The following is a 25,716-nucleotide window of genomic DNA, read 5'->3' on the forward strand; positions in this document are numbered from 1 at the left end:
CTTGCTGCCTCTGTAGGGCCCTCAGAGCCGCCCTTTGACGTGCTGGGCCTCCGTCAAGCTCAGCCCCAATTTATCCAGAGCTCAGCAGCTCTCTGAGGCTGTGGGCCCCCCTCCCAGAAGCCTTGTGGGTGAACCGGATCTGAGGTTCCTGGTTCCTATCTGGCAGGGGGTGAGTGGCCATCTTCCCCGCCTACTTTTCCCAGGCTCCTGCCTCAGCCCCAAATATCCATGGCAACCTTAGATACAATCCTGATCTGAAGAAGGATCTGGAACACAAAGATCACTATAAAGAGACCAGAGGGCTGATGGACTTACCTCCCCTTGCTCCTTGTGTCCTGCCACACTGTCTGCCAGGCCCCCCCCAGTCTCTCCAAAGACCCCAAACTGAGGATCCTGCAAGTTGGCCCCGTTGCTGGGCACAGCAGGGCCTGGATGGAGGTCTGTCTGGGGCAGCTGCCCCAAAGGCTGCTTCTGCTGGGGGCGGCTGCACTGGCTGTGTCTGCTCTGGAAACAGGTGAGCCTGAGGGGGCTCAGCTGGGGTGGGCAGGGGAGTCAGGTCCTCCCACCCTTAGAGACCATATCCCCATGATAGGCTGGGACCCCTTGACTTGGAGGAGGCTGGAAAGTCTTGTGCCTGGTCTTGTTTGGTACTCCAAACTCCTCTGGGAGGCTGGAGCTCCAAGTCACCCAGAAATAGGGGTCTGGAGTGTGTATGGGGAAGGGGGCAGTGGACAACAACAACTGTGAACTTTGGGGTCAGACAGTCTGTGTTCACACTCTCAGTGACATCACGGCTTCACCTCTCCAGTTCTGGTTCTGCACCAGCAAAGTGGGAATAAGGGCCCTTGCTCCTTAAGGGACTATTATAACTATGCATATAAGATGAGATAAATGTGTAAGACATTTAGCTCCGGGCACCTAAAAGGTGCTCAACTCATTCACTCTCCAAGGCTCCCTCTTTCACCGTTGGCCTTTAGGGCAGGTGCTGGCTTTACTAGATCTGCGAAGATTTGAGACAATGCTCCCACATCCGGAGCCCTGATAGTGAATTTCTTCCCCAAAGACCCACATCCCGCCTGGTCCTTAACACCCACTGGTGTCCCTACTATGCACCAGAAAAGCCACCTCCTCTTTTCCATCCTTACAAAAATCAGAGCTAGTTTGATTATTTGCACATTATCTCATTCAGTCCTCGCAACAACTCTGTAGTAGTGAGGATGTTTTGGGATGTAAGTAACAGATACCAAACTAACAAGAGTTTAACCCATAAGGACATTTGCTATTTCACTCAAGAAGAGTGGCCACAGATGATTCCAGAAATGGTTAATTTAGCAGCTCCACCGTGTTGACGTTTTCCATGATTCTCATGACCTTATCCTTGCAAAATGGCTGCTACGGCCCTGGCCCTTGCATCCTCAGACAACTGCTTTCAGTTTTTTTTTGTTTTTGTTTTTGTTTTTGTTTTTGTTTTTCAATCAGAGAGGAAAACCTTTTCCAAGAGCCCTCAGCAAACCTCTTCAATCTCATTGGCCAGAATCAGGTCCCATGCCAATCCCTAAACTCCGCAAATTGAATTAGGATTACAAAGCTTGGTTTAGGCCAATGACCAGGAGACAACCTGGTAGGTTGCTCACTGACAGCTGAGAGATATTAGGGTTCTTTTCCAAAGAGCAACAGGGAAAGGCTGGGGTAGGCAGAGGCCCAGTTGAGTCTACCCCTCCTGGGATAAGGTACCAATAATAGCTAACGCTTCTGTGACACTCATTAAATGCACAGCACTGTCCTGAGCGCTGAACCCTTACCTGCCCACAGTCCTCTAGTTTCAATTCCAAAATATGAGAAACTCTGAAAGCCAAAACTCCTTCTTAACTAATGTACGGGCGACACTTGACTTGAACTGATAGGAGGCTGTTTTTTGTCTTTATTTGTCTTGCTTAGGGTTATGTCAGCAGACTTGCTCTAGAAAATATGTTTGATCACGGAGGGCTGCAACCTGATTCTGGCCAATGAGATTGAAGAGGTTTGCTGAGGGCTCTTGGAAAAGGTTTTCCTCTCTGATTTAAAAACAAAAACAAAAACAAAAATAATCTCCTGTATTACCTACCTTATCTTTCTAAAAATCTGGAAAATTCTGAAACGTATTCCAGAGCTTTTGAATAAGAGATTGAGGACCTGAATTAAATTACTCAACCATTTGAGTAATTAAATTACTCAAAATTCTGAGACTGGGCAATCATTCCATTTTGTTGATGAAAAAACTGAGGCTCAGAGAGGGTGAGTGACTTACCTGGGGGTCACACAGCGGGCAACGCTCGGAACCGGGCCTCGCGGTTCCAGGGTTTGTACTTTTCCCTGCAGCCAACCTGGTGGACCTCTGCGGGCAGACTTGGCAGGGGGCCGGGCTGCTGCTGCGCTCTCACTCCGCCTCGCGCAGGTTCTACTTCGTGGCCCCGGACACCGACTGCTGGCTCTGGATGCGGGCGGCGGCCGCAGGCGACAGGATTCGATTCCAGTTCCGCTTCTTCCTGGTCTACAGCTGGGCGGGGGCGGCGGGGGCGCCCCCAGCGTCCCCGGCGTCCAACGCCTCCTCCCCGGCGCGGGCCGACCCGTGCGCCCCCGGGTCCTACCTGCAGTTCTACGAGGGCCCGCCGGGGGCGCCGCGGCCCCTGGGGGCCCCTCTCTGCGGCCTGACCATCCCGGCGGCGGTGGCGTCCTCTGGGCCCTTCCTGGGCCTCCGCCTGCTCACCAGAGGCCGCCAGCCCCGCGTGGACTTCGTGGGCGATGCCACCTCTTTCCGACTGGGTGGGTGGGGGCTGTTGGCCGGGACCGGGGACCCCAAGTCGGGGGCAGCTGCGGGCCTGGGGTCACCGGTGTGGCACCTGCAGCGCGGCTGCTGGGACCTGGACGGGGTTGGGGCAAGGGGACTGGCAGCGGGCTGAGTGCGCTCCCGGGGGGAGGGGGAGGAGGGAAGTGGTCATTCCAGACCCTCGGAGTCTACCCAGTAAATCTGACAGGGCCGCGATGGCAGTCCCCCTACCAGCCCCTACCAGCCGCCGACGTACGCCTGCACACACTGACCCATTCCGAACTCCCACGCACTCCCACACCTGACACCCAGTACCCACACGCACCCTGCATACTCCTTCACACGGCCCCCCCACTCACACACCTCACGCCTCAACACCCATGCACGCTACGTACCCCATGTACCCTGCACACGCATTCACACCACCCCACACGGTCACACCCAAACCCCGCTCACACACCCTGCACACTCATTCACACGACCCCCTCACACACCTCACACCCAATACCTACACTCACTGTACTCAACCCTCATGGCCTACACACTCATTCACACGTATATACTCACACATTCACCTGTTCACAACTCCCTCTCCCACACCATTCCTACACTCCCACACCTCACATCCAACACCACTCACACACCCACGCTCACACGACGGACCCCATACTCACACACCTCACACCTCAATACCCCCCCACACGGCACACACCCCCACACACCCTGCACACTCATTCACACAACCCCACACGCACAAACCTCACATCCCAACACCCACACTCACACACACTGTGTATGTGCATACAGCCCAGAAGTCTGCGCTCATTTACACAACGCACCCACCCACGTGCCTCGCACACTATGACACACAAGCCGCGTACGTCCCATACTGCACACTCCCACGCAGTATATGTCACACACCTCCTACACATACAGCACCACGTTGCACACTTAGGTACACCTTACACACTCTCAAGTTCACACACGGCTCTTCTGTCCTGGCTCAGCCCTTCAGAGGGTTGCAGAGGGGCGGAGTGAGGACCCTCGGGGCTGTCAGCGACAGTAAGGAAGGGGAACTCACAGTAGTTAATAGTCACTTGGTACGCACTGCCTTTGCCCTTCGCGAGCCGATGTGTCTGGGCCTCCCGGCCGCACCACACCCGTCTCCTCGTCCTCCTGTTTCTGAGTGGGAAACAGGCTCAGGGAGGCTAGGAAAAGTGCCCAGGCCTCCCCGCTCACAAGCGGCGCAGCTGGGTTTCAGCAGCTAGAGCACGTCCTCTTGTTCAAAGTGAGTTCAAGGCTTTAGCCCCTGCAGGCTTCCCCAGGACTGGAGACACTCCCATGTGTCCCAGCAGAGGCTGTGTCCGGTGATAGCGAGGTGAGCTGCCCAAACCCGGAAGACTCCAAAAGCACAGAGAAACTTTAGTGCCCATGCTGGCAAGATATCCAGGCTGGGGATTCAAACGTCGGAGTGCGAGCACTTTGAGACTGAGACAGCCCACGCAGGCTCACCGGGAGCTAGACTTCAAGGTGCCAGGCCCTGGGAGGCCCCCTTTTTTTTTTTTTTTTTAAAGATTTTATTTATTTATATGACAGAGAGAGAGAGATCACAAGTAGACAGAGAGACAGGCAGAGAGAGGGGGGAAACAGGCTCCCTGCCGAGCAGAAAGCCCGATGTGGGGCTCGATCCCAGGACCCTGACACCATGACCCGAGCCGAAGACAGAGGCCCAACCCACTTAGCCACCCAGGAGCCCCATGGACGGCCCTTTAACACTGAGTTGGTCCGCCAGAGCCCCCAGGGCCGTCTCATGGCCTCTTTAGACAAGGCCCACCTTCTTCTCCCCTGGCCTAGTGCCCAGTCTGAATTTTGAATTTTATTTATTTATTTATTTATTTATTTATTTATTTATTTATTTATTTTTGAGCGAGAGAGGGAGGAAGAGTGTGTGTGTGTGACCAAGAGCAGGGGTGGGAAGCAGGGGCAGGAAGAGAATCTTAAGCGGGCCCCAGGCCCAGCATGAAGCCTGTTGTGGGGCTCGATCTCACGACCCTGAGATCATGACCTGAGCCGAAATCAACAGTTGGATGCTTCACTGACTGAGCCACCCAGGCCCCCCTGAATTTTGGATTTTAGATTCTTTCCCTCTTCCCCCTTAGTCTTTGGCTCTAGGAGGAACTATAGGAAATTTGGACTCTAAATCCTTAGGGCCAAGGTGGTGGCCTTGGGGTCTCCCAGGCTTCCATATGGTTTCCATAGGCTGCAGCAGGCCCAGGGGCCTGTGATGTGTTGCACACAGCGCTCACTGGCTGATGGAGAATTAATCCCTCCCTCCGTACTCTCCCCCTCTCTCCCCATGGCCTTGCGGGCTTGCAAGTGCAGCTGTCAACCAGAGCCAGGGATGCTGCTGGCGTCTGTGTTCGTTAGCATGGACTCCTGAAAGGAGGCAGTGGTAAAGCCCTATCATAGCTCTGGCTTCCCTAGATCAATTTTGTCACTTGAATGAAGAAAGGTTCATTTCACATCATAGGCCACACACGCAGTCCCCGTCACTCACACCTGCAGGCACAGGCTGCCTGGTTCGTGCACACACGCCTACACAGACACTCACACGTGACTGCCCATACACAACCACACCACTGTTTGTGTTTTGTGTCACATTCACCCTTACATCTCCATACCTGTTATGTAGTCTTCATTGTCATTTGTAGACAAAAGAAACCCGACTCAAGTTGGTTTAGCCAAAGGAGAATGGGGAGGGACTCCTGTAACTGGGGTATTGAGGTGTTGGTTCAGGTAGAGCTGGATCCAGCAGTTCAAGTAATGGCCCCTGGGCTCTGTGTCCTTGTTCTCTGTCTTTGCGTTGTGGGAATCTGCTTGGCCTCCCTCTCAGGCAGCTTCTCTATCTGGCAATAAGATGATCCCGCAGCTACAAACCCATGGTCACCATTATAGCTCTAACCTCAACAAAATAGAGAGCGAGCATCTTTTCTTATGGTTCTAGCAAGAGTGCCAGTGCCAAATCTGAGTAGTCATGTGGGCTATATGTCCATTTCTGTAGCCAGGAAATGGAATGCTCTGATTCCCATGCCTACCCCTGAGCCAGGGTGTTGGGCAAACCCCCCGAACCAGCTTTTCTTCACACAATGGGATGCTGGGTAAGTCAGCCTCTCTGCACACTGACATCATGGTAGGGGAGACGGGCCATTAACAAATAACCAAGTGAATCCATGTTCTGCCGAGGTGAGGAGGGCTGCAGAGGGATGGAAATCAGGACAAGGAGGACCAGAGTGCTGGGGGAGGGTGGCATTCATGAGTGTGGGACTGGATTCCTCATCTGCTGCTTTGATACAAGCTGTGTAGCCTTGGCCAAGTGACCTGAGCTCTCTGTGCCTGTCTTCTGATCTCTGAAATGGGAGTAGGAACAGTGTTTATCGTGTAGGGTTATTGTAAGAACTTCAAGAGCTGGGTGTGGGTGAAGCGCTGAGAGCCATGCCCAGCATCAGACAGGAATCAGTAAATGTCAGCCATTGGCATCATCTTGAGGACCATACACCTGTCTCCCATGAAACACCCACCTATGCTTTCATCTGCACGCACACAGAAGCAGCTCTCTGGGGCTCGCAACTCCCATGTTCCCTCCCTATAGGGCTATGCATCCCTGTGCATCAGGGGTTGGCCCAGGGTCCTCATCTCATGCCTCCCCTCCTGGCCCCAGGAGCCTGCGGTGCCTACTTCCGCTGTCGGAATGGCAGGTGCGTGCCCCCAAGCCTGGTGTGCGATCGCTGGGGCATGGACAACTGTGGCGATGGTAGTGACCAGGCTTCCTGGCCACCGGCCAACTGCAGAGGTCAGTAATGGGTGCGGCCTGGGCCCTGCTGAGCTGCTAGGAGGGAAACTGGGGTGACTCCCCTTCCCTGGGGCAGGACCTCAGTGTGGAGACTGGGGCCAGGGGCATGGCAGAAGTGAGGAACCTATGTAGGCTGGACTATCTGAGAATCAGAGCAAGTTAGATCCGGAATGATGCTGGAAGTGATCTAATCCAGCCGCTTCCAAATGGTATTTCAGTGGTGGAAGCTTTTCCTAAGTGGAATTTTGCAGAGGACCAAGAGGAAGAGATGCTCTATTTAACAGGACATGGAGGCCCAGACCCTGGCGGACTGATGTCCCATCAAGGGACATCAACTTGAGTTGAATCTTCAAGACTTACTTTGGAAACCATTGTCCAGTCTGACTCCCATGTTTTATGTATGGGGAAACTGAGGCCTAGGGAAGGAAAAATGTCTTGCCCAAGGTCATAGAGTCAGGGAGTAGCATGACCAGGAATGACATCTGTGGATAGGGGGACCAAAACAGGGCACCCAGGAAGCTCCTTCCTGGGAATCTAAGATGCCACATCTGCAAACAGGGCTGCCATGTACGGTTCAACAGGTTGTTTACTGCAAATTAAACACCTGGCTGTAGGTGCTGATAAACTTAACCTTTTGGAGTTGTCCTAAACTAAGTGAAATACCACAGGTAAAGAGCCCAGTGCCCAGCATGGTGCTTGGTGCCCAGAGAATGCTCAGTACAGACACTTCTTCCTTCTTGAGAAGTAGCCCCATTTGTAACCCTGGGCGCTGGAGCTGGGCAGTGTGAGCTCAAGTCCTCCCCTAGTACTTCCTGCTCTGTGACCTGGGCAAGCAACTTAACCTCTCCAGGCCTCACTTGCCTTATATGAAATGGAAATACTGATAGTAACAAACTCAGACAGGTTTGGGGAGGCTTCAGTGAACCCAAGTCAAGCCCTGGAAAATTCTGTGTGTTCCTCTATTATTTACTGCTGCAGGTCCCCCTCTGGTGCCCAGCCAGGCAGGAGGTACCGATGGCCCTGTGTCCAAGACCCTGACACTCCCCTCAGCTTTCAGTTCTGCAGGAACCCTCCAGATGGCCGCCCAGAGGACACCCATCACAGGCCGGGGCTCTGAACAGCAGAGTACAACAGCTCCTCTCAGAGGTAGATGGCTCTTGCTTCCCACCTGCTTCCACTCCTCCCACCAAGGTCACACTTCTCCCTCCCCATGTGACAGGGACAGGGCAACAGGCCTAGGGTGTGGCCTGAATGGGCTTTCCTTTTCTTTCTGCAGGTTCCTGGCTCCGAGGTGTGGCGCTGGTCTCCTCGCTGGTCCTAGCCTCTGCTGGCCTCCTCATGGGCCTCCTCTGGTGCTGTTGCTCCTCCCACTGGCAGGCCTGGCGGGCTAGTGCCCAGGGCCTCTGCCCCAGCTGCACCATCTGTTACACGTATCCTGGCCAGGTGGCTCCTGGGGGGCTGCAGCCAAGTGGGCTGGCCTTCCAGGATCAGGGAGGACATCCCTAGAGGCTATAGCTTTGGAAACAGGAGCCTGGGCTCTGGGGTCAGACAGACTTAGGGCTCTACCCCATCCCCAGGAGGGCCATCAGACCTTGGGCACATCACAAAAGCCTCAGACTCAGTTTGCTCCTCTCCTGCCTTGTGGGTGTTGTGAGGGACACGGAGCTAACCAGCCCCGTCACTCCGGTGGTCGCTGGCACCCTGCTGAATCTGGGAAGGGCGGGGGCAGGGGCCTCGCTCCCCCGCAGCTGCCTTTCTTCACTCCCAGAACTCACCTGCCCGTCTTTGCCCACCCCCGGCCCCTTCTCGGGTTCCACTGAGTCAAGCCCCAGTCAGGGGCGCAGGAGACAGCTCTGGCAGGGATAGCACCGTTTATTAAGAAAGATCAAGACAAAGACCACAGGAGGGTCCCTTCTAGGACACAGAGGCCAGGCGTCCTGACCCCACATCTGCGGGCTGCTGGTGGGGAGGTCACGTGCCCCCAGCTGGGCCCTCAGGCTCCCACAGATGGGCCAGGGCTGTCATGTCCCCTACCTGTCCCTCCCAGTCATGAGTCCTGGCATCCCCCACCCAAGGCACTAACTCTTTTCAACCACCAATGCCCTCCTCCCCCCATGTCCCCTGGGCCTTCACTTCCAGATCAGTGGGGGGATATGGCCTGGTGTGGGCGGGGAGACCCTCTCAGTGCTGGGCTCTGCCTGTATCAGCTCCTGGGAAGAGCTGGGGTAGAGTTTCCCTTGCTGCCCCTGAGGGGCAGGGGCCCTGGGCCAGGTGTTGGGGGATAGGGGTGAGGTGGGGGGCTGCAGGCCAGGAGGGCTCAGTGGGAGGCGGATGCTACCAGGGGCAGGTGGCCTGACTGGCTAGGCAGAAGTGAAAGGGGCTGGGACATGGGCTGGTGGGGGTGGGATTGGGGGAGGTGGCCTGCCCAGGGGTGAGCTGCCTTTTGTTCCACAGTTGGCACTAAAGAGCTTTCCCCACCCAGAGGAGGGTGGCAAAGGCAATTGCGAGGCCCCCTGCTCCAGGGAGCTGGTGAGGCACCAGGCTGTGGGCCGTGGTTGACTCTTGTAGGACTGAGGGCTGCCAGAGGGCGGTGGGACAGGGACAGCCTAGCTCTGTTGGGGGAGGGGCTCTCCAGCGGCGGTGACAGTTCTGAGCCCACTCGGCTACTGCATCTGACCCCCAGTCCTGGCAGCCCTCTGAGGCACCGGCTCTCATCCGACCTGCCCTACCTACCAGCCTGCGGCTCGGCCCAGGGGTGCTGGTGCTGGGGATGGCTTGCCTGCCCTCCAGTCCAGCCCAGGGCAGTAGCAGCAAAGCGTGGCATTGCCTCAGTTTCTTACAAAATAGTCATAATAATAATATTAATAATAATATACTCGACGTTGTGGGGCAGGGACGCTGCCCGGGAGTCCGTGTGGGCCAGGCAGCCGCCTATGAGGGGCAGGGACGGGTGCTGGCGCCAGCCTGGGCACGATGCTGCAGGTCCAGAGGCTGTGGCGGTGGAGCGCCGGGCCGGGCCGAGTGCAGCACCAGGTTCTTGATGCAGCCGGTGATGCCCGAGGAGAAGCGGCCCCCAGTCAGTGTGGTCACATCGGGGGCTCCGCCTGCAGGCACCGGGGGAGGACGGGGCATGTCAGCTCCTGCAGCCTAGCATGTCCTAGCTCCGTGGGGCCCCCATTGCTTCCCTGGTCCTGGGGAGGGCATCCGAGGCCAGTACCGGGGTCCAAGCCTGGGACTTACCGATATAGATGCTGCCCTTGGTGTTGACGGCCACGTTAGGGCCTGGCGACTGGCCGCTGACCAGCTCCTCACCATCCACCTGGATGGAGCCTCTCCGGCCTTCTCTGTTGGCGGAATGGGGTGGAGCCCTCATCACCAGTTCCAAGGGACCCCTCCCTTTGCCACAAAGATGCCAGACAGGAAGGCCTGCCCCTGCTTGGAGCTCTTTCCTTCCACCACTGGATGAGATCTGGCCCCACAAACACAGCTTCCTGGCACCTCTCTCAGCTGTCACCTGTCCCCTCGGGTGGCCCCCCACCACCGCCATGGTGTTCTGTCCCGCTCTGAAGTCTGTGTTTAGGCTGGTGGGCTCTCCGCCCGCCTAGGCTTCAAGTTCTCTCCCAGAGCTCAAAGCCTGCCTCCCTGAACATGGCAGGCAGCATCCCGTCCTACCCCAGAACTCTGCGCCCTTCACCCCAGTGCCTGGGGGGCCTTTCTTACCGCAGTGCGGTCACCCGATGCCACTCGCCATCATCAACAGGGTCCTCAGAGACCAGGCGGGCCTCCCCACTGCCCAGCTGGTAGCTGCAGTCACACAGGGCCAAGACAGTGAGAGCTGGGCCAGATGGGGCTGGTTTGGGGGGCTGGGGTCCTGGGAGGGCTGCAGCTTCTCGTGGGAGGAGCCATGGCACCAAGCAGAGGGGAAGCCCCTGAAGGAGTACGGGGGTCCAGGGAGGGGAAGGAAGGGGCAGGTGCCCAGACCCACCTGAAGACAAGGTGTCCATCCTGAAGCCCGAGACTGATGAAATCCTTGCCGCGGCCGGCGTCTCCCATGTCCTGCCAGGGAAGCACAGGGTCGCTGGGGTTCCCTGTCTAGAGAGCCGAGGCCCCTGCTGCTGTGGCCTCTACCCTCCTCTCTCCCACCAGGGGGCTGGCGACCCTGAGACCAGCCTGGACACCCACACTCACCACGCCCTGCCAGAGCAGGAGGCCATTGGCTGTGCTGGTCCGAACTTCCAGCTCGATGGTCTCCGGGACCTCAGGCAGGCTGGGAGTGGAGGAGGCAGGTGAGGGGGAAGAAGCTGCAGATTCCTGCTCCCCTCCCTGAACCCACTGGTTCCCCGGGCACCTGTCTCACCTCCTGGAGAAGATGCGGCCAGGGAAGGCAAGGAAGCCATCGTCGTGGAAATAGGCTCCATACTGTCCAGGGGCATCTGCGGGAGGATGTGGGGACGGTGAGGCCCCTGCTCGCCTGTATGGGGCGGCCACCGTGCTGGCTTCCGGACCCCCACCTTCACTCCAACGTGTGCTATTATGGGAGTCCTGAGCCTGCAGTCTCCAGAGACCCCAGGGGGCTCTGGACACAAGTCAAGGGCCTGTGAACTTGGACGGAGAGATACTGGGGCTCGACCTTCACTCACTTCTCACTGAAATGGAGTTGTTCCTTCCGTTATGCATGTGGGCAGCAAACCCAAGGGGCCGTAGCAGGACTTATGATTTGTCACTAACACATCATCGGAAGATTTTAAATATTTTGAGAACTTCATCTCAGTACAGTGGGTTTCCTCTGAAATCCTATGTATTTTATTTTATGTAGTCAGTAGGGTCCAGATAGGGTGACCAACCACTGTCCCTATTTGCTGAGTCCTGTCCTGGTTTTAGTTCCTGAAGTTCACATCCCGAGAGATCCCTCAGCCCTGAGCAAACCAGGAGAGCTGGTCACCTAGGTCCCTGGCACATAGAAGTTTCAGAACCCTTGTGTTCCCTCTCTCTTATGGAGGGGAAGACAGGCTGGGGGTGGGTGTGAGCGACCTGCCCAGAAAGTGGGAAGCCAGCATGGCCACCCAGACCTTTAGGCCCCAGTGTCCATACTGGGTGTGGTTCCAGCATCCCCAGCCCTACCTGCTCAGACCCATCTTCAGGCCAGTGCTGGTCCCTGTGGGCCTACAAGGGTAGGGGGCACTTGGCCACCATCCACCCAAAGATGTGAACAGTGAACATTTCCTAAGCACCTACTGTGTGCCAGCTGCAAACACCCTTTCATTTAAAGGGATCCTTACAAGAGTCCTGCGGCTTAGACATAATGTTAATAAAAGCTAACATTCTGTACCTGTCGACCAGACGTTGTTCTAGGCATTTTGAGCACATTAAATAATTGTATCCTGACATAAACTTTTATCCAACCCTTGTGGAAGGATGTCACTCCTCTTTATTTTACACATAAGGAAACTAAGGCACAGAAGGGTAAGTAACTCACCCACGGGAACGCAGCTAGTAGGCGGCAGGGCTAGGATTTCAATCCAGAGCCCATGTTCTTAGCCGCTCTACCACTACTGTCTCCTATCACATTAGTGAGAAGGAAGAAGATGGCTATATACAAAGCAGTGAGCCCAGCATCCCTGAAAGTTTAATAAACACTGATTTTTTGATCACTGCTTTTAAATAGCCTGTGGAATTCTTGAGAAGGCAGGTCTTGCCTTGTTCATCGTGTATTTCCTGCCACAAGGGCAAGGATGGGCACAAAAGAGTTTGTTGACAGGATGTGTGAATGTAGAGGAGGAAACTGAGGTCAGAGTGGCTCAAGGACCCACCCCGGGCGGCCTCGCCGGCTTAACTAGCCCGAAGTACAGGCTGTGCTCCAGCTCTGTGTTGCTGGACTCCTCTTTGTTCCCTCGCTCCGAGCCCAGTGAGCCTCTCGCGTGGCCTTGTCCTGCTAACAGGCCAGAAGCAAGAGTGTGAGCTCCTTGGGCAAGGGGCTGACATGGGAAGGCAGGGAGGAGACAAACCTCTCTGGCCACAGGAAGTACGTACCGTTGCCCCCGCTGCCTTCCAGATGCCACTCGGACTCCGCCGTGCCTTGTCCAGGGCCTATGAAGAGAGGCAGGTGCGGTCAGCAGGCACAGACACTACGGGGCCCGTGTGTTGCCCCCAGGGCCCCAAGTGGGAGGTAGGGAGAAGCCGGGACAGTTACCTTGTTGGCAGCGGGGCCCAGAGAAGCCGGGGGGACAGAGGCAGCGGGTGCCCTGGCAGGTGCCCCCGTGTAGACAGGGCTCACGGAGCCGGCAGGGGTTCTCCTCGTGCTCACACAGGTCTCCTGCGGGCCAGGGCGCCGTGAGCGGGTGTGGGCCAAGGCAGCTGCCCCTCCTCTCCGCACCTTCCCCCCACCCCCCCCACCAGCCGGGGCCAGGGTCAGGGGTGGGCTCGCACACCTTTGAAGCCGTCTGCACACAGGCACTGGAACTCGTACTCGCCAGCTGGCATGCACGTGCCGCCGTTCCGGCAAGGCTGGCGCTCACACGGGGAGCTGCTGTAGCACTGCCCGACGCCCCGGCTGCCCAGGAAGCTGTAGGTGAGGTCCAACCGCTTCCCATTCACGGACACCTGTGGCACAGGGACGCTGAGGGGCTCTGGGCATGCCGGGGGCAGAGGCCAGGCTGCCCAGCGTAGGGTAGCTGGGAACCCAAGTGGGAATATGGTGTTAATGGGGGTTGTAGCACAGGCAACGGAGGAACCTAAGCTGAAGGCCTCCTGTGCGCCAGGGACATCCAGCAGGGGGGTCACTCCTCAAAGGAGTGACCCGCTGCACAGAGAAGGGAACTGAGGCTGGCAGGGAAGTGTCCAGGCTTGCTATGGGGTCGGGGATGGCGGGGGAGCTCGCCTGCACCCTTTCCTCCCCTCCCCTCTCCTCCCCTGCGGGCCCCTGGAGGCTGCTGCTCACCTCGCCCACGCAGCCACGGAAGTGAGTGCTAACGTTGGTGGCTGGGGGCAGCCGCACGGAGGGCTCCACGCCCCCGAGGTAGAGGAGTGTGTGCAGGTTGAGGCCCTGGCTCTTGCCCGGTGAGGAGCGCAGCACGGGGGGTCTGCTGTTCACGCGCAAGCTGCCGTCCTTGTTCAGACGCTCGGCGGACACTCGGTGCCAGTGGCCCAGGGCCAGTGGCTCGGGGCTCCGCAGCACGGCCAGCCCTGGTGGGGGGATGCCAGATGGGGATGGCGCCCGCAGAGGGTCCCTCCTGCCCACTCCATACAGGTACTTGAGCAGACAGGACGTTCCAAGAGGAACCCGACAGAGGCCTAGGGGACTTGCCCAAACTCCCATGTGAAGAACGGATGTCACTGAACAGGGGACTCGGGTTGGTACTCCTCCAGCCCTCCTTAGGGCATCGGGAGCCGAGAGGGGTGCACAGCTCGGCGCCCAGAGCCCATCTGCCCTTGGTGTCCGGTGCTCACCTGACCCTAACTCGTAGCGGAACTCCAGGTGGCCGCCGACCATCGCCAGGGACACAAAGTCCTCCACGGGCCCGCTCTTCCCCCCACTGAACACCAGGATGCCGTTGGGTGCCAGTGGCTTGAACTCCACGTCCAGGCGCAGCTCGTGGTGTGTGTTGGTGAGTGCGGGCAGTGCCAGGTAGGAGCCAGTGCCCGACATGGAGGGGGTGGTCACTGTGACACCTGCGGCAGCCACAGCTCAGCCGGGGCCAGTGGGGGTCCCGGTGCCCCTGCCCGGCCCACTCCAGACCCCGGGGCTCAGGACCGGCTGGGTAATAGCTGCAGCCGTACGGGAGTCCCTGCCCTTGGGCCCCACAGACCAGGCTGGAAGCGGGGATGGGGGTGGGGGAGTGGGGGGGTGGCATTTACAGACCCTCCTGGGAGGGATTCAGGCTGGGTAGAGGTTTAGCCTGGTGACTTTGAGGCCCTCTGGCTCTGGACTCATGTTATCATCCACAGAGCCCTTTGTGACCTCCGAGTGTCCCTGCCCAGCTTCCCCCCTCCATCCCGGGCTCCCCCAGGGACTCAGGTCTAGCTCCACTCACCTTCCTCACACCTCACCCCTGAGCGGCCCAGGTGGCAGCGGCAGGTGTAGCCTCGGCCATCAGGCCGGTTCACACAGGTGGCATCTGGCCCACAGGCCTCTGGGGGACAGAGGGGCCAGCAAGAAGGACACTGAGGTGGCCTGGGAGAGGGCGGGGTCCTGATGTTATAGCCCTACCTACTGCAGCCCCAGGGCCATGACCAGCCTGGGAGGACTGCATCAGGAGACTGGGCAGGAGGAATGGATGACAGCAGGGTAGGGGGCACCAAGGAGGCTTGGTGGGGGACAGCACAGGAGGGAAATGCAGGAGTGATGGGGTAACGGTGTGGGGTGCTGGGTATCCGGGAGGCAGGTCATGGGCGACTTTGGTGAGAGTTGGGAAGGAGACAGGTACCTGGGGTGTTGGGGGTGCCCAGCAGCAGTGACAGGGGTAGGACGAGTAGCTGGGCACTGGGGTCAGGGGTGAGAACTCGGGGAGAAGAGTGGGTGTGAGTGTGGCAGGGATGGAAGTCAGTAGCTGTGAGGAGAGGCGAGCACTTGGGTGAATGACAGAGTGAGCTAAGTAGGGTCAGCAGTGGAGGAGGGGGGACGGAGGAGCAGCTACGGGCAGAGGTGAGCACTGGGGCGACAGTGACCGGAAGGGTGGGTCACACACCTGGGTGGCAGTGCAGGGCCTGGGAGTGCTCACAGCGGCTCCCGGTGAAGCCGGCCGGGCAGATGCACACGTAGCTGCTGCTCTCCGAATCCTGACATTGGCCCCCGTTCTGTGAAGCCGCCCCAGAAGTCAGGCAGAGAAACCCCTGGCTCTACCCTACTTCCCAGGGGGGTCATCCGGGTGGAGGGGCAGCGGCCGGGGGCAGTGAGGGGCGCATGTGTTGTAGGGTTACCTGGCACGGCCGGTCCCGACAGGTGGGGCAGTGGGAGATGCCGTGCGCGGTAAGGTTGAGGTCGTGGAACACGATCTCCTCGCCCTGGATGCGCAGCTCCCGGACACAGCCTGGGTGGTGGGGGGTTACGATGAGGAGAGCGGAGGGTGCCAGGAGGCCTGCCCAGCCCACAGCCCACACCCCTTGGTGCTCCCAGACTCCCCATGGGCTCTGCCAGCCGGCCTGCCGAGGCTTGGCCAGGCATGGAGGCAGGGCAGGGGCTCACCTACGAAGCCGCTGCTCAGCCCCGCCTTGGGGATGGCATCGTAGTCGGGGTAGCCACCCAGGTAGAGCTCCTCATTTAGGTCCAGACCCTGGAACTTGCCCTGGGGAGTGGAGAAGCCCGGATGGCAGACAGGGGCTGGGCAGAGGTGGGGAGGGGGCTAAAAGTGGGGGTGGGGCACGGTGGGGCCTCACCTGAGAGGTCCCGTTGACCGGGGCCAGGCTGCCCACAATCAAGGAGCCCTGGGTAAGGCTGCGCAGCAGGGTCACGGTGTGGAACTGACCCAGCGCCAGCGGTGTGCGGTGGCGGATGGTGGCCATGCCCGAGCCTGCGTCAAACCTGCTCCCCAGGGTGGGGCCGGGGTGGGAGAGAGCGTACGGGGCTGGTCAGAAGGGCCGGGCAGGGGGCCCAGCCTGGGGAGAGGTGATGTCACTGTTTCCTGCAGTTCTGATCTAGTTCCTGTCCCTGCCTTGTCCTCCCCCCATCACCCACCCCCAGCTCGTCCCAACCCTGCCGCTTCCTCAGATCCTTTCCTCCCCAACACACTCCCCATCCCCAGAGCTTACCCAGAGCAGCCCCGGGGCGCTAACTGCCCTTAGCTCTGTGGCCCTGGGGATCACCTTGCTGCTCTCCCTCTTTATGGCTACTCTTCCCCAGCCAAAGTTATCTATTCCCCCAAGGGCAGAACTCGATCTGTCTGTATCAGCGCCTGGCACAGAACAGGTGTCCAGCAAATAGTTTTTGAGCGAATGACGGACGAGTCCTGGTCTGCGGGGTCCCACTCAGAAAAGACGCGGTTGGCGCCACTGAGCATCTCGGCCGGAGTTTTGTGCGAGTCTAGGTGGCTTCCTCCCACGGCGGGCCGCCGCACAGCGCCCGCTCCGGCAGAGCAGGCGGTCACCGAGGGTAACGGCCGCGCCTCCTCCATCCTCCTTCATTCAGCTCAGCCCAGGGGTGCGTGCCTGACTGAAGCCCTGCAGTCCGGTCCCCAGCCCCCTTCCCTTGTAAATGGGGAGGGCGAAGGTCTCACCGGAACTCGGGCCTGCCCCCGACGAGGCCGAAGGAGATGAAATCAGGCTGCCTGTTGGCCAGGTTGGTGGCACTCCCTGGGATCTGCTTCTGGCCATTGTACAGCAGCATCCCTGGGGTGGGGGGAGGGCACAGCTGTGTCGGGGCCTCCCACCAGCCACAGGCCCCCTGGCCGCCCAGCCCCAAATGTAAGTGACCGCAGCTGGGGAGCATTCACACTCCAGCTCCCGTCCCTCCCTCCGCACGCCCTGCATAGCCAGGGCCTTCTCATGGTCTCTGGATGCCCCTACAGAGGACTGGCTCAGAGGGCCTAAAGACACGGAATTTACTTCACTCACACCAGAGGGCCTACCTGAAGGAAGGCAGGGAGGCAGAGACTCACCAGAGTAGAGGAGGAGGCCTGGACAGTGAAAGTCAGAGAGCCGTAGGAGATGGAGAGGGAGAGAGAGAAAGAGGAAGAGGAAAGGGAAGGCTGAGAGATGGAGACAAAGGACGGAAGGAGGAGGACAGAATGAACAGGAAGCTGGGACAGGAGGCTGTGTGTGGTTGTGCCCATCAGAGGTGGGAGGTACTGCGGAGGGGGGCAGAGAGACAGGAGGGGGCACAAGGGAGGGCCCAGAAGGCAGACCTGGGGGTTGCAGGACAGAGGGAGCTAAGGGAGCTGGGTAGGACCCGGGGTCACGACGGCTCAGATAAGTGAGTGGCGGGGGTTACTCTAGGAGATCCCTACCCCACGGCAGCCCCTCTCTGGCTTACCATCAGCTGAGTCGGGCCGGAAGGTGATCTTGATCTCGAATTTCCTGTAGGCGTCTTTGATGGTGGGCAGCGGCAGGAAGGAGTGGGGGGTCTGCGTGAAGTAGGGCACCACCCGCTCTGTGGGCAGAGAACACGGCTAGAACCACACCCCGTAGGCAGCGGGCAGGGCGACTGCTGAGTCTGGAGTCTGGAAGCTGTCGTCTTACCTGGCACCTGCAGGTGGGCAAAGGCTTTAACCTTGCCCTGGCGGTTAGTGGCCGTGCAGACGTAGGTGCCTGCGTCCTGAGGTCGGACGGAGGGCAGCACCAGCATGTTGTTTTCTAGGCGGCTGTCAGGTGGCAGGTTCCCATCCAGCTGCAAACACACCCACAGTCCAGAGCCGGGCCTTGGCCTGCCCCTCCGCTTGGCCTGCCCCTCCGCATGGCCTGCCTCCCATTGTGCCGCAGGCCCACCCTTGAACACTGAACATGAGCTCTGTGCCGAGCCCGGGCCGGGTCCTGGGGGCACCGAGATGGTGAAGACCCAGCCCCAGTCCCTCAGGTATGCTCACTGTGCCCCTGCCAGGCACGTACCTTGCTCCAGGTGATGTCAGGGGTGGGGTAGCCAGAGGCCATGCAGGGGAAGGTGGCTGCAGAACCAGCAGGCACACGGACCTCTGGGGGTGTTGAGATCTGGGGCAAGGCTAGGAGTGGGAAGAAGACACCAGCCATCAACATGATGACAGCCACCATTTGAGAGCCCAGGCCGTGTCCTGACTCGTTCCATCCTCACACTGGCCCTGAAGGGAGACACTGCGTCCCCAGGTCATAGATGGGGCTCCCTGCTGGTTGCACACATGGAACGGGGCAGTCGGGACTCAGGAACGGGTCCATTGGACTCCGCAGCCTGAGACGCTTCAACACACCCCGGGGGAACGCTGTGCCGCCCCCCACGGCTGTCAGTCTGGGGGCAGGTCATGGCGGTTGGGGTGCAAAGGAGCTGCTTTTGAAGACACAGAGGCGTGTCGGCCCTGCATTCTCTGTTCTTTCGCACTCTCGTGTGTCTGTTTTGCGTTTAGGTCGTCTCTGACATCAGACTGGGCTGTGGGGCTCCGTCATCAGAGCAGGTGCCCTAGTGGGTGACGGCTACGTGTCCGCTTTCCTGGTGATGCCCCCGTCCCTGCGGAGGTCCCTGCTGGCCTTCACCTTGCACGAGCAGCAGCACGTGGGACTGGGTGGTGCCGGCGGCGTTGGTGGCAGTGCAGCGATACTGGCCTGCGTCGGCCAGCTCCACGTGGGCGATCCTCACGATGCCTTCACTCTGCACGATGCCGGGCCGCAGGCGCCCCCCGACTTTGCTCCACGTCACCTGAGGCTTGGGGTCACCCAGGGCCAGGCACTCGAACTCCACAGCGTGGCCAACCACCACGGTCTGCACGGAGGTCCGGATGTTGATGAGCACCGAGGGCAGGGCTGGGGAGGACGGAAGTGGAGGCAGAGTGAGGCCAGCCTGCCAGGACATGAGCCCTAGGACATGAGCCCGGAGCCCCCAGTGTCCGTGTGCTTTCTCGCATTCGCTCCTGAACACTCGCACTTGTCTGCAGGTTCCCTCACTTGAGTGTCTGCTGTCCTTCTGCATTGGTTGGTCTGAGCCCCCACTCGCTGCCCCCATCTTCTTTCTTCCTCCCTCCCCTGCAGTATCTGTCAGGTCCCCTGTGCTGTGCTGGACACAAGAGAGCAGCGAGTAAATCTCTTTATTCATAGACATTTAAGGGGCTTCCTGGGGAACACAGTCCCTGGGCCCTCATCTCTGTCTCCTGCCCTTAGGAGGGGCCCGAAGGCACTACCCTACCTTGGACAATCAGCTGGGCACTGGCCTGGGCCTGTCCCCACGGTCCATGGGCCTGGCAAACATATGTCCCTTGGCAGCTCTGGTCCAAGTTCTGGATTCTGTAAAGAAAAAATAATAAGACATCAGCGAGTATAAACAACTGACAAGAATGCTTTGCAATGGCACAGAAGTTCAAAGCCATCAGAGATTAGTACTCGCTGTGAGCTTCTGGTCTCCCACTAACTTCATGAGGTAGGTAAGTAGTAGGTTAGGGCAGGAACACAAACCCACGTCACCACACCCATCCTAGGCCAAGACCATGGTCAGATCTCAAGATCTCACACAGGTACAGAGCAGCAGAGTTGAGACCTGGGTCATGTGTATGTATCCAGCCTCGGAGCCTGTCCCCTCTCCCCTATACTACTGATCAGGATATAAACACGAGCCAGCGTTTACCGAAGGCCTTTCACGTGCCTTAGATAATCTCATGTGGTCTCATATAAGCCGTTGTATGCGTGAGAACATTTGGGCTCAGAGAGTGGAAGAGACTTGCCCAAGGACACGGTTTCATGCTGAGCCCCATAGGACGGGTATCCCAACAGCCCCCGTGCACCTTGGGCTGGGGGGCTCAAGCTCAGTCTGGCCTACCCCCCGGCTCACCGGAGCACCCCATCGTGCACACTGTGGCCAGGAGGCAGCTGACCCCCTTCCTTGATCCAACGGAGCTGGGTGCCCCGGTCAGCGGGCACAGCACAGTGGAACTCAACGCTGGCACCTATGCTCTTGGTCTCCAGCTGAGGTGTGACTTGAACGATGGGCGTGGATCCTGCTGGGATGGCAGTGGCCGGGACAGAGCCAGAGGAGCCTGTGGGGACATGTATGAGGTTCTGTGTGTATGCGTGCGTGTGAGAGAAAGAGAGGGAGAGAGAGACAAATGTCCCTGATGCCTCCCCGTCCCAGGATCCAGAAAAACCCCATCTTAGCACGTAAGGAATGTTCTTCTCCTAGAAGCCCTTCTGCCCTGCCCGAGCCAGGGCTGCTCACCTTGAACAAGCACGTGGGTAAAAGCCTCTGCCGAGCCCACCTTGTTGGTGACCTGGCAACGGTAGCGACCTGAGTCCTCGGGGGCCGTGGGCTCAAAGCGCAGCATCTCGTTCCTGGCGGTCACCCTTCCGGGGAGGCTGCCACCCACGCGACTCCACTGGAAGCTGAGTGGGGGTGTCCCATGAGCCAGGCACTGGAGCTGCAGTGTCTCCCCTGCCCGCACCGAAGCGTGCTCTGGGACCGTGGTGGCGTATGGTGGGCCTGGGGGCGGGGGGACACAGAGGTCAGGGAAGGGAAGAGCAGTGGTCAGGGTAGGAGCAGCTGTCAGACACGGGTGTCCTGCCAAAGGATCAGGAAGCTGAATGGTCTGTAGCAGAGGCCTGGGGATGAGGGAAGCAAGGATGCCAGGAGGGGAAGTGGGTCTCAGATAAGGGCAGGCTCTGGGGGGCTGCGGGGCACGGGGCCCTCTGCACGGCACTCCTGGGGTTGTTCCCAGGATGTAGTTCAGCTTGGGGGCTCAGACCTCCATGCAAGGCAGAGAGGGTATCCCAAGGAGGGAGGGCGAGTGCCTTACTCTCCACGTGCAGGGCGATGGTGGCCTCGGCGTGGCCGGCGGGGCTGGTAGCATTGCAGATGTACTGGCCTGAGTCCTGCTGGGCTACGCGGGGGATGATGAGTGTGTCACCTTCCAGTCGGTGCTGCCAGGGCAGCGGGGAGCGCAGCTTGGACCAGTGGATGGTGGGTGTAGGGCTGCCTGCAGAGTGGAGTGAAAGACCACAGAGGTCACTGGGCTACCCTGGGGATGAGCTGGGCACGAGACTGGTGAGGCAGCGACTGGGTGGTCTTATCCCTTCATGGGGGTCCTTGAGTGGGCACCTCAGCCATCACTGGGTGGTGCCAGCAGCGAAGTCCCCTCCCTGGGTACATTAGCATCTTCAGATCTCACGTCTACCATTCAGGCCCCAGGGCCACACTGCTCTGCCTGCCCCGGGTGCCAGCCCCCGTTCACACCTGTGGCTGAGCAGCGCAGGGTGGCTGTGTGTCCAGCCTCTATGGTCAGCTCCGCTTCTTCAACTTGGACCTGGGGGGCCCCTGGGGCCACGGCGCCCGTGTCCACGATCACCTCCACCCGCTTCTGTGCTGTGCCCAGTGCATTCTGAGCCAAGCATACGTAGGTGCCCGCATCTGATGGTTTAGCCGATGAGATCTGGAAGAAAGCAAGGATGCTGGGTAAGTGGGCACGGATAGGCACCTGGGCATTAGCCCCCAGGTCTGGCTTGCCTTTCCTGCTTCCCTCCGCTGTCAGGTCTCCTGTTTGGCTGCTTGAGGGCTCCTACTCAAGACATCCAGCCCATTAGTCTGCCCAACCACTTGTCCATCAACCCACCTGCCCAGCCCCCATCTCCCCCCCCCTTCGCTTACCACACATCCATCCATCCGACCGTCTGCCCACCCATTCCCCCTTCCACCCACCTATCTATCCCCCTCTTCATCCCTTCATCCGTTCGTCTAACCATCCACCTACCTATGCAGCAACCACCCACTCGCCCATCTACCCATCTACCTACCCACCCACCCGTCCACCCATCCTTCTAGCCATTCCTTCTTCCCTCCCAGGGGAACATCTGCCTCACCTGCAACACTGTGTGGCTGTCCACGACCCCATACAGCCGCTGCTCCACGTTGGTGGGGGCACCAATCCGGGTCCAGCGAGCCGAAGAACGGGGCTCCCCAGCGCTGACACATTCCAGGGTGACGGACTTGCCCGCTTTCACCCGCACGGGGCCCTCGGGGAGCACAGACACAGTAGGGGGCCCTACCCAGAGGAACAACATTGCTAACACACATGCGGGTCTCTGCCCGTCACGACCCCTGTTTCAGTAACTGCCCAGTGGGGACTCTTCTGCATCAACGTGGAAACCGAGGCCGAGAGAGAGAATGGCCAGGAGGGAGGTGTTAGCTAGAGGCAGAATTGAAACTTGGAGGTTCTGAGCTCAAAATCAGGGCTGGAAACAGGAGGCAGAGCCCACCAGGCTGATGCTGCTCACCGTGCACACTGAGGTTCACGACACTCTGGGCCACGCCGTAGGCATTGGAGGCCACGCAGCGGTAAGCACCGTGGTTGCTGGGCCGGGTGCCCACAATGGTGATGATGGAGCCGTTGGGGCTGATGTGGACATTGTCTGTGGAGTTGGCATGGGGCAGGGTATGGTCAGTGAGGCTGTCCTTGTGCCTCTGTGATGACAGTGGGTGTAACTTGGCTCCGTATTCCCAACCCCTCCAGCCTAGCTCACAGGGTCCCAGGTGGCAGATGGGAGTCCCTGGAGACTCCCGGGTTCAGCCCCCTCCCCATGCACATGGGAGACAGTGAGGCCCCAGAGGGGAGGGGCCTCCTCAGCCTTGGCCCCACCCACAGCAGTGATCCCACTTTCCCAGCGGCCTCTAGGATCCTGCCCGCATCCCCCACCCCACCAGCTCACCCTCCAGTTCTTGGTTCCGGGTTCTCCACTCCAGGCTGATGGGAGCTGCCCCGTCATGGATGAGGCATTTGAAGCTGGCATCTTGTCCCTGCTGCACAGTGCTGCTGGGCGGGTCGACAGAGATGACAGGGCTCCTGAGGCCTGCAGGGTAAGGCAGGCAGAAGGCTGGGCACGGGCGGGCCGGCTTGGCTGGGCACCCCTGCCTCAGCTCCACAGTCTCCCCTTGGGCCCTGGCCCGCAGCATCTGCCACACTCACGGTAGGAGGACCCTGCGCTGGGAGGGATGGTGACTGTGAAGGAAGCCTCCTGCTCAGGGCTGGAGCCACCAACAATGCGGCATACATACTCCCCGGAGTCAGCCGGAGAGACGCGGTGCAGCCGTAGCCGGGAGCCGTGGGTCTGGGAGCGAGGAGGGAACAGCCATCACGCCAAAATGCCTGGGGCCAGGCGAGTCCCCAAGCCCGCTGTGGCAGGGGCCAAGCTCTCCCTTGAGTCCCAGGAGCCCAGGGCCCCAGCTGGGAGGGAGGAGGGAGCTTCCTTTACTGACTCCTACATGTCTAAGCAGCTCACTTGACAGAGGAGGAAATAACCTTGGGGACAGCTCAGTGGCAGGGCCAGAACACCCAGGTCTCTTACTGCCCCACTGAGCAGCTCTGCTCCCCAAACTATGGTGTCCCCTGGGGTCCCAGAGGAGGCCAGGGCTCACACGAGGTTTGGGGTGCAGAAAGCAAATGCAGGTCGAACCCAGCCTGCTCTGGAATGCTCCCCATCAGGCCCCTGTACCTGGTGCTGGGCAGGGAGGCTGCCCCCACGCTTGTACCACGTGACCTGGGCGTGGGCCTGCCCAGGCACCACACAGTTCAAGTCCAGGGTCTGTCCTTCGGCCACGTGGGAGGAGGAGGCCTCAATGTAGATAGGCTGGGCTAGTCCTGGAGCTGTGGACACAGCGGATGGGTGAGAAGGGTGAGGCTCCCGGGGACAAAGGCAGGGACTGAGGGTAGTGGCAGTGACAGGATGCCAGGGGCTCATGCTACCCAGACCCAGGGCTGGTCCCTGGTGGTTGGTGGGAGGAGCTGGAGGACCTTCACGGAGCAGAGAGCCAGAGCCCTGCTGGAGAAGCAGGGGAGAGCAAGGCCAGGAAGGGATTCCCTAAACCTGTGTCCCAGCATCACCCACTGCTCCTGTCACTCACCAGGAATGGGGCCCGGGCTGGAGGCCTCAATTGTGACTCGGACAGAAGCCTCCAGGGTGCCTGAGCTGCTGGTCACTTGGCACGAGTACTCTCCAGAGTCAGCTGGGGACACCTGATTCAGCCTCAGCAGGGGTCCGTGGACCTGGCCAGCATCAGGGCAAGGGCAGGGAGAGTGAGCTGGGGGGCTGGAAGCCATGCCCTTCAGATGCCCAAGTCCTCTGCTACGTACACCCCAGGACCGCCACATAGAGTTGTGAAGGCCACATCCTGTGCAGGGCGACCCCCTGAGGCCTTAGTGTGGTGTACGTTGATGACTTTTTTGTGGTAAGAAAAAGTCTAACGTTCTGAGTAACGGGTGCCTTTTCTTAATTGCACTCAGGTGTTGGGAGGCCGGAGGTGGCTCTGCTGTGCCCAGCCTGTTCTTGACCTCCAGACTCCCACTGGCCTCCGCTGCAATTTTCCCCAAAGCCCCGGATGTTGGAGCCACCTTCCCTCCCGGCTAGAATGAGGCAGGACTGTTGGGCAGGCGTGGGGTAGGGTGAGGAGTGCCCACATCTTGCTTTCTCCAGACCCCGTACCTGGTGCCTGGCAGGAAGGCTGCCCCCGCGCCTGAGCCATGTGACCTGGGCGTGGGCCTGTCCAGGGACCACACAGTTCAGATCCAGGGTCTGCCCTTCAGCCACGTGGGAAGAGGAGGTCTCAATGCGGATGGGCGGGGCTCCGCCTGGGGCTGAGGCACAGGAAGAGCTCAGTGAGCTGGAGTTCCCACCCCTCTGCCCTCAGTCCTGACCCCTGGGTGCCCAGATTTTCAGACCAGGGGCCAGACCACATACGGAGAGATGGCCTCGATGCCCCCCGCACTGCCCATTCCTCTGAAGCCCGGGGCAGCTGGGCTGGCCTGGGGGAAATGGCACACCCCAGACCATGGCCCCACTATCTCTTGTTGTGCTTCCAACATCATCAGTGGCTGGGCCCAGGGGCAGGCGCCTCCAAACAAATCACTCATTTTTTCCTCAAACTTGAGCAATGTTTGCCTAAGAACCCAGACTCCGGGGCCAGACTATCTGGGTTCAAGACCCAGCTCTGCCATTTAGGAGCTGTAGGACCCTCGGAGAGCGACTTCACCTCTCCATGCTTCAGTTTCCCATCTGTAAAATGGGGAGAATAGTCACCCTGACCTCAATTGTTGTGAGGAGGAAATGGGTTAAACATAAACAGAACAGGGCCCAGCACCCTGTAAGTGCTAGGTCACGTTTATTTCTCAGCAATTCCCATACTACGATCACATCCGCTACAGCCACGTAGAAATTATTTCACATTTTCCGGTCAACTGATTTACTTAACAAAACCCGTAAACACTCAGCCGCGTCATGGGCAGCGATTTCCCTGAAATCATGGTGGGTTTCATATGCGGCCGTTTTTCTCCAATACACCACCGCGAATACAAAAGGTTTTTATCAGGGACCCCCTCCAGAGCCCGCTCACGTACTCACAGAGGTGCAGTCCCAGCCTTTAGGGAACGCATGTATCATTGCAAGAGTTTGCGATCCCCACTTTGCAGATGAGGAAGGT

At 59.2% G+C, this 25,716-nt stretch overlaps 2 protein-coding genes across 2 annotated transcripts in view; one reads left to right on the top strand and one right to left on the bottom strand.

The window, feature by feature from the left end:
* Window positions 1-432: 432 nt before the first annotated feature.
* On the top strand, window positions 433-8,162 carry LDLRAD2 (low density lipoprotein receptor class A domain containing 2). Its single transcript, XM_032864030.1, has 5 exons — window positions 433-514; window positions 2,359-2,802; window positions 6,525-6,656; window positions 7,635-7,802; window positions 7,933-8,162. The coding sequence occupies exons 1-5, from the start codon at window positions 433-435 to the stop codon at window positions 8,160-8,162; spliced, it is 1,056 nt and encodes a 351-aa protein (XP_032719921.1).
* Window positions 8,163-8,510: 348 nt separating this feature from the next.
* Window positions 8,511-25,716, bottom strand: part of HSPG2 (heparan sulfate proteoglycan 2) — a 76,874-nt gene continuing 59,668 nt past the window's right edge. Inside the window, exons 71-103 of the mRNA XM_032864031.1 lie at window positions 24,723-24,874; window positions 24,145-24,286; window positions 23,736-23,887; window positions 23,210-23,351; window positions 22,953-23,093; window positions 22,521-22,655; window positions 22,107-22,288; window positions 21,484-21,679; window positions 21,047-21,226; window positions 20,473-20,733; window positions 20,089-20,293; window positions 19,450-19,547; window positions 18,804-19,070; window positions 18,192-18,301; window positions 17,826-17,973; window positions 17,620-17,736; window positions 16,865-16,976; window positions 16,029-16,173; window positions 15,838-15,937; window positions 15,573-15,682; window positions 15,341-15,449; window positions 14,687-14,785; window positions 14,103-14,324; window positions 13,594-13,838; window positions 13,085-13,256; window positions 12,847-12,969; window positions 12,687-12,743; window positions 11,014-11,089; window positions 10,845-10,923; window positions 10,642-10,712; window positions 10,377-10,460; window positions 9,897-10,000; window positions 8,511-9,760 (exon numbers count right to left, since the gene is read on the bottom strand). Coding sequence (XP_032719922.1) covers window positions 9,588-9,760; window positions 9,897-10,000; window positions 10,377-10,460; window positions 10,642-10,712; window positions 10,845-10,923; window positions 11,014-11,089; window positions 12,687-12,743; window positions 12,847-12,969; window positions 13,085-13,256; window positions 13,594-13,838; window positions 14,103-14,324; window positions 14,687-14,785; window positions 15,341-15,449; window positions 15,573-15,682; window positions 15,838-15,937; window positions 16,029-16,173; window positions 16,865-16,976; window positions 17,620-17,736; window positions 17,826-17,973; window positions 18,192-18,301; window positions 18,804-19,070; window positions 19,450-19,547; window positions 20,089-20,293; window positions 20,473-20,733; window positions 21,047-21,226; window positions 21,484-21,679; window positions 22,107-22,288; window positions 22,521-22,655; window positions 22,953-23,093; window positions 23,210-23,351; window positions 23,736-23,887; window positions 24,145-24,286; window positions 24,723-24,874 — 4,709 coding nt within the window. The 3' untranslated portion in view covers window positions 8,511-9,587. The remainder of the gene's footprint in view (window positions 9,761-9,896; window positions 10,001-10,376; window positions 10,461-10,641; window positions 10,713-10,844; window positions 10,924-11,013; window positions 11,090-12,686; window positions 12,744-12,846; window positions 12,970-13,084; window positions 13,257-13,593; window positions 13,839-14,102; window positions 14,325-14,686; window positions 14,786-15,340; window positions 15,450-15,572; window positions 15,683-15,837; window positions 15,938-16,028; window positions 16,174-16,864; window positions 16,977-17,619; window positions 17,737-17,825; window positions 17,974-18,191; window positions 18,302-18,803; window positions 19,071-19,449; window positions 19,548-20,088; window positions 20,294-20,472; window positions 20,734-21,046; window positions 21,227-21,483; window positions 21,680-22,106; window positions 22,289-22,520; window positions 22,656-22,952; window positions 23,094-23,209; window positions 23,352-23,735; window positions 23,888-24,144; window positions 24,287-24,722; window positions 24,875-25,716) is intronic.

Source organism: Lontra canadensis, unplaced genomic scaffold (genome assembly GCF_010015895.1).
Source record: "Lontra canadensis isolate GAN:19392208 unplaced genomic scaffold, GSC_riverotter_1.0 scaffold25, whole genome shotgun sequence".
In the NCBI taxonomy this organism is placed as follows: Eukaryota; Metazoa; Chordata; class Mammalia; order Carnivora; family Mustelidae; genus Lontra; species Lontra canadensis.